Consider the following 6,693-nt stretch of genomic DNA (forward strand, 5'->3'; position numbering starts at 1 on the left):
CTTCTTGCCATACACATCACTTGCAATCCCAACAAAATTTTCTTTTACTATATGTATATATATATATATATATATATATATATATATATATATATATATATATATATATATGTATATATATATATATATATGTATATATATATATATATATATATATATATATATATATATATATATATATATATATATATATATATATGATAACATAATTTGGCTGCACTATCAGCTACCTACCGGGGAAAGAGAACCCTGTTCCTCGATGCCCTCCCCAGGATTGAGATCAACGTAGTCTACCTAGGGATTGACTACGACAATCTCACCGTTGGACAGCAGAGCTTTCTAGAAGCCCATGAATATCGTACGACATAATCAACAATACAATATAAGGATATTCCCCTCTGCCAGTCCTGAGAAATCATTCTTTGCGACACCAGCAGAGGCTGCCCACGCCCATAGTTTCCTGCCTCCTGTAGAAGGAAGATCGACATCATCCACGGATTATCACACCTCTCGTGTCACACTATAGCCCGTCTACTATTGGAGAAATTCATCTGGCCAGGGATCAAGAAAGACGCCCGTGAATGGGCGTGAACCAGCATTAACTGCCAGGTCCACCGCCTTACTGATTCGGGAGACGGTGATTTTCCCCAACCAAATAGACGATTTGGACACATCCACTGGATGTCGTAGGACAAATGCCGCAATCAAATTTTGCAAGATTCCTCCTGACAATCGTCAACCGCTCCACTAGATGGTTCGAAGCGACTTCGATGTCCGAAGCAACCACCCATGCCTACGACAAAGCTCTCCTGTTGAGTTGGATCAGCCTCTTCGGTGTCCATGACGATATCACAACGGACCGAGGTTCTTCCTTTTGGTCAGAGATCCTGCTCTCCCTGGCAAACCTTATGGGAACGAGCCTCCACAGCACCACGGAATACAACTCCGCAGCGAACGGCATGTTCGAGAGAACTCTTCGCACTCTCAAGGCAGCCCTTATGGTGAGATACATGGATGAACATTGGAAGGCGCAACTTCCATGGGTCCTCCTTTGCCTTCACACCGCTCCCCGGGCAGATGGCAAACCTTACACTGCGGAGAAGATCTATGGCGAGGCGATTGCAGTCCCCAAAGAATTCTTCCCTGCAACTACCGACGACACTAAGCTAAATCACCTGAGAAAGATCGCTGGGAAATTCAGGCCATGTCTGGAAATATACAAGGGCAGGACCAGACACTTCCTGCCCAAGAATCTAGACGATTGCGACACTTCTTTATCCGGGTCGACGATCACCACCAACCCCGGGCTAGACCTTATCGCAGCCCTTACAAGGTCATCAGAAGAACAGCCAAATCTTTCCTCTGTAATGTCCACGGACAAGAATATTGGGTGACAATCCACCATTTAAAACCAGCGTTCATTGAAAGCAACGAGAAGATTACCATGCGCCCTAGTAGACCCAGGATTCGGCCTTAGAAATAACCATCAACCAAGCGGGAGAAAACCTCGCAACGACAAGGGAAAACGATCGTTATTTGAATATAAAATGGAGTAAATATTTCTATGTATTACCATCTCTTGCATATGAACCTCTTTTTTAGCTATATTCATGCAAAATATAAGCTAGTGAAATATATTAGTAGATATATCGAGATCATAAACTTTACTTTAAAACATTCATAATTAAGTTTCTACTTTTTTGGACCGGTTCTTATATACAATATCAATTATAGAGAACTACCCAAAAGTTGATTAATGCCATGAGTCTAGAGACTACAGAGAAGAAAACAAAGTAATTACAATAATCATCATCATCATTATCATATCCTCCTATGCCTATTGACGCAAAGGGCCTCAGCTAGATGTCGCCAATCGTCTCAATATTGAGCTTTGAATCCGAAAGTTCATCTTCTTCCACTTCACGTTCCATAGTTTTCAGTCATATAGGTCTGGGTGTATTAACTCTTCGAATGCCTTGTGTGGTCCAGTTAAATATTTGGTGAACTAATCTCTCTTGTGGAGTGCAAAGAGCATGCCAAGACCATATCTAACTACCCTTCACCATGATCTCATCCACATATGGCACTCGGGTAATCTCGCTTATAGTTTCATTTTGATTCCTGTCCTGTCATTCGACATCATATATTTTTCAAAGGGTTTTTTCTCAGCTCCACTAAATCTATTGCAGATTGTTTCATTGTTATACCATGCCTCATGTCCATACAGTAACACAGATCTCACTAATCTTACATATAGTCTGATTTTTATTTGTAATTTCTTGCGATTTGATTTCCAAATTCTCCTAACCTAACCATTGTCTGATTTGCTTTTTCTAATCTTCAAGATATCTCCAATTCTAATGACCCTGTATTGGAAATCCTAGTTCATGCATACATAAATACGTCTAACTCATAATTCATTTTTCCTTCCTATGATATCTTTATCTTCCTTTGCATATTCCGCTCTCATTATCTCTTTCTTTCCTATATTTATTTTGAGCTAAGCGCCATGTAATATTTAATGAATTCAGGTGAGCAAGAATTGCATATCCTGGGGGGTTCTGCTAATAAAGAGAACAACATCCACATACTCTACGTCAACTAACTTTTTATTACAAATCCAGTACAATTCTTCTCCACAATCTCCATGTTCTATGCATTACAAAATCAACGAGGAGGAAAAACAACATGGGAGAAAACACATTGCCTTGAAGTACATCGCTGTTTACTGGTAATTCGTTTGATAAGACTCCACTAACATGAATTTTGCACTTGCTACGCTCATAAACGGACTTCCTCAAATTTACATATTTAAAAGGAATTCCTTCAAAAATTAGGACTCCCCACAAAATTAAGGGTGAACACTATCAAGGTTTTTTTTTTCTTAGTTCACAAATGTCATAAAACACGGATATCTCTATTCTACACGATACTGAACATGTCTCAAAATGAAAATCTGATATGGACAACTTCTACCATTTCTTAATCCTTTCTTGATCGTCTCTCAGCTTTTCATCAATCTTTCTTTTTATCTTTTTTCTTTAAATGAATATACTATATATTTTCATGACAACTGCCGTGAGTGTGATGACTGTAATTATTGAAATCAGTCAGGTCTCCCTTTTTTCTATATTCACCAATTCTCCTAACTCATAAATCAGGTGTTGCCTCTTCATGCAACATTTTGCAATACAATCTTGTAATTATTCTGGGAGTTACTGCATTATCAGACAGCATCATCTCAGCAGTTAATCTATTGTAACAATGGGGTTTCCCTCTCCTGAGTTCTTCATTGATAGCTTCAACCTCAAACACACAGAATTTATTCATAAGCACACCAAGGTCTTCATCAGCTTAGGTATATCTATTTTTGATCGGTATATGATTTTTCTTAGCCAAAGTAGACCTTTCATTATTATTTGTATAGTTTATCCCTGAATTCATAGCTTTGTCAGGTTCATCTGCTTTCCATTCCAAATATACTCTCCAGTCATTCCTTACTTTTCTTTTGACTTTACTCTCAATACTGAAATACTTATCATGCTGTATCTTGTACTTATCATTAATTCCTCGAAAACTTTAAACAATCAAATTCTGTCTTTGTCTCCTTTTTTATAGCATTCTGGGTATCATTTGATATCTATGGCTTTCTTCTTGTAACTGCATGTCCCAAAACTTCACTCCAATCTGACTGATATATGTTCTTAATATCTGACCATTTTTCAATAACTATCTGCTCCTCATCTCTAAAAGTCTCTAACACTACAAATTGATTCCTGCATTAAATTGCAAATGTTTCTCTGTACTAATTTTCCAGAAGCTAGGCTAAGTCAAACTTATTCAACATATCTACATTTTTGTAGATATGTTGAATAAGTTTGATTATTATCTTACTTTTTCTACTTCTTATATACAAATCTTTAATCATCTTTTTGCAATTTGTATCATTATTTATTTAACAGAATCTTAAGTTTTGGAGGTATTCCCCATTAATGTTAATTCTCATATTTCCCCAACCTATACTTTTGGGAAAAAAGAATCTTCTACTAGGTATGCTATGTATAATTTAGGCGAGATGAGGGTCTTCCTATATAACCCCTTTCTCAATTGTCATTTTCCCACTATCTATACATCCTATATAGATATCTTTATTGGTTCTCACATAAGTTTCTTCTCTTCCTCGTCTCTGAAGAATTTTTACTATTGCGGAAGTTTTGGAAGAATTAAAAACTTTCTCATGGATTATAAATGTCATACATTAGCAGGTTAATTACTTGGATATGGGCAGTTGTTGAATACACACTTATAAATCCTGTCTGCTCTACTCAGCCTAATATGATCTTTGTAAACATTTTATATTTTTTGTATCCTTTTTTTTGTTAATTTTTTCCAAGACATAGGCAAAGAGCATTATTGTAGACATAAAGTTTAGCGAGTTTTCCTTCTAGGGGGTCTCTTACATCTATTATTATTTCAATCTTTATGCAATTTTTTTTTCTGCGTTTATCCTTGCATTCAAATACTTTTTCTATTTCTACTGTTACGTTTGATTCCATCTCATTAGTTACCTCATTTCTATTAATGTATTTCTTATATCACTATTCAATAGCATTGTATTGAAATTCACTATGCTTGGCCATACCATCTATTTTGCTGATGATATTTATATTTTCATCCATTCCTGTTTTACTAATAACAAACATGGATGAAAAATGAAATTTGTCATGAAATAGCCCATGACTCTTTTCTTAAGAGTTTAGCTCTTGACATACAATTGTATTTAACCCCATCAGGAACACTTCACCAGTATTGGGTTAATATGTGTAGAAAATATCTGTACGTCCTCGCTACAATCCTCTACTCCATCAATTTTACTTGAACTAGAAAATAGAGATTTAGGAGTATAACCATAATTACACAAAATATTTTTAGATTTATCTTATGGATTCAGTAATTTGTCGGTGAGTGATATTCCAAATAATCCTATGATCATAAGCTATGTAAAAAAGAAAATGCTGTAATTTATTCTGGGATAGTAGAGCCTCTAATAGCATTTGTGTAATTTGGAGTCCAATTGGAAATCAACCCTTTAAACATAATAAAGAAGTGTTCATTCCATTATGTTTCGATGCTGATGCTGCCTTTCAAAAAATAATATCATTACAGGAGAGAAAGCAACTCCGTTCTTTTATAACCTTCATTAATCAATTTCTTCGCTTGTTACTTTCGACAAATACTCCAATGTATACATGAAGTAAAAATAGGCTCAACATAGAGTTCATACTTTCGTTACCCAAATACGATGTTCTCCTGGCTTTCATTACACAGCCTTCTACATATATAATAGCAACACCTCGGCATACAGTAAAAATTATATATTTTAATTTTCAAAAACTTTTCATAACGATATCTCACTGCATAGCTTCCACATATTCTAGTGGAGATTCTGATGTGAACGTTTTAGGATATCATACGATACAATTTTGGTCATATATTATCATTATATTGGGAATAAAACTCACATTTTAACATTTTTAAAGTTTTTTCATAATAATATCTTATTGCTTAGCTTGCATATATTCTTATATGAATTATGATAAGAAATATTTTTAGGATATCCAGTAACACTTTTATTACCATGAATATGAAATATTTGCATCTATTGCATTTAACGATATATATTTCACTTTGAATTGATATTTGGAGTTAAACCATATAGTGTGGGTAGTAGATAACACTATTTTATACTCATGAAATATATTTAATTATTGCATACCACCCATTAACCAATAACATCTTTACAATGGATCTGAGGAAAAAGATACATTAAACTATCTATTCTAATATTATGATGATAGTTATACTTTAATATTAATACTTTATATGGTATGAGTTATTATTCTTTTTTACATTATGAAAATATTTAGGATAATTATCCCGATGAGCAGATTTCAACAGAATTCAATACAAATAAAAAGAAAAATAGATTAAAAATGAACACCACCAAAATGGGTTGATAAATCTCGCTGGTTTCAAACTGTAAAACAACCAACAATATCCTCCATATTTATACCTTAATTATCGATTACATTAAGAAACCTCACCCAGAAACTGAAAGAATAAAAACAGAATCCCCCATAGAAAATCTCGTTTGATTATGGAACCAAGGGAAATGGAACCTTGCATCGAACATCACCGAAGAAACCACAGAAGCTATATGCCCAGGAGTAAAATTCCTAAGACAACTTCTTTCTGAAGACGTACAAAAAAGCCAAAACTTACGCAACAAAACGGACTTCATCTTTATGGAGAAGTGACAATTCCTCGTCATATGTAATCATGAAATAGGAAGATTATACGGAGTAGGTGGGTGGGATTCTAATGGAGTTATTCAAGATCAAATAAATGTTGAAGGGTCCCACCGAAAAACTGAAAAATAAAAGGCGCAAGCTTATAACCATGGCTAACAACCAACAGAACATCATAAATTGATCTCTAAATTAGACGTTACTATAGTCTAGTTAAGGCTATGCTATAGTGAAAAATCATAAGACAGAGAAATCCCTGAGACTCATTATCTCTCAGATCAATTCACCTACTAGTGAAATAGCAAAGGACTTCAATATGTTCATTCTCTATATCTAGCTCCTATTAATTAAAATCAGCGTGGAGTTTATTGAGCTATTACAAGAA

The 6,693-nt window shown here is 34.8% G+C and overlaps 1 protein-coding gene across 1 annotated transcript; it reads left to right on the plus strand.

Moving 5' to 3' along the window:
- The first annotated feature begins 695 nt into the window (after positions 1-695).
- On the plus strand, positions 696-1,394 carry LOC137647912 (uncharacterized). The gene has a single exon (XM_068380862.1). The coding sequence runs from the start codon at positions 696-698 to the stop codon at positions 1,392-1,394; it is 699 nt and encodes a 232-aa protein (XP_068236963.1).
- Positions 1,395-6,693: the final 5,299 nt, after the last annotated feature.

This window comes from Palaemon carinicauda, chromosome 10, assembly GCF_036898095.1.
Source record: "Palaemon carinicauda isolate YSFRI2023 chromosome 10, ASM3689809v2, whole genome shotgun sequence".
Lineage (NCBI taxonomy): Eukaryota > Metazoa > Arthropoda > Malacostraca > Decapoda > Palaemonidae > Palaemon > Palaemon carinicauda.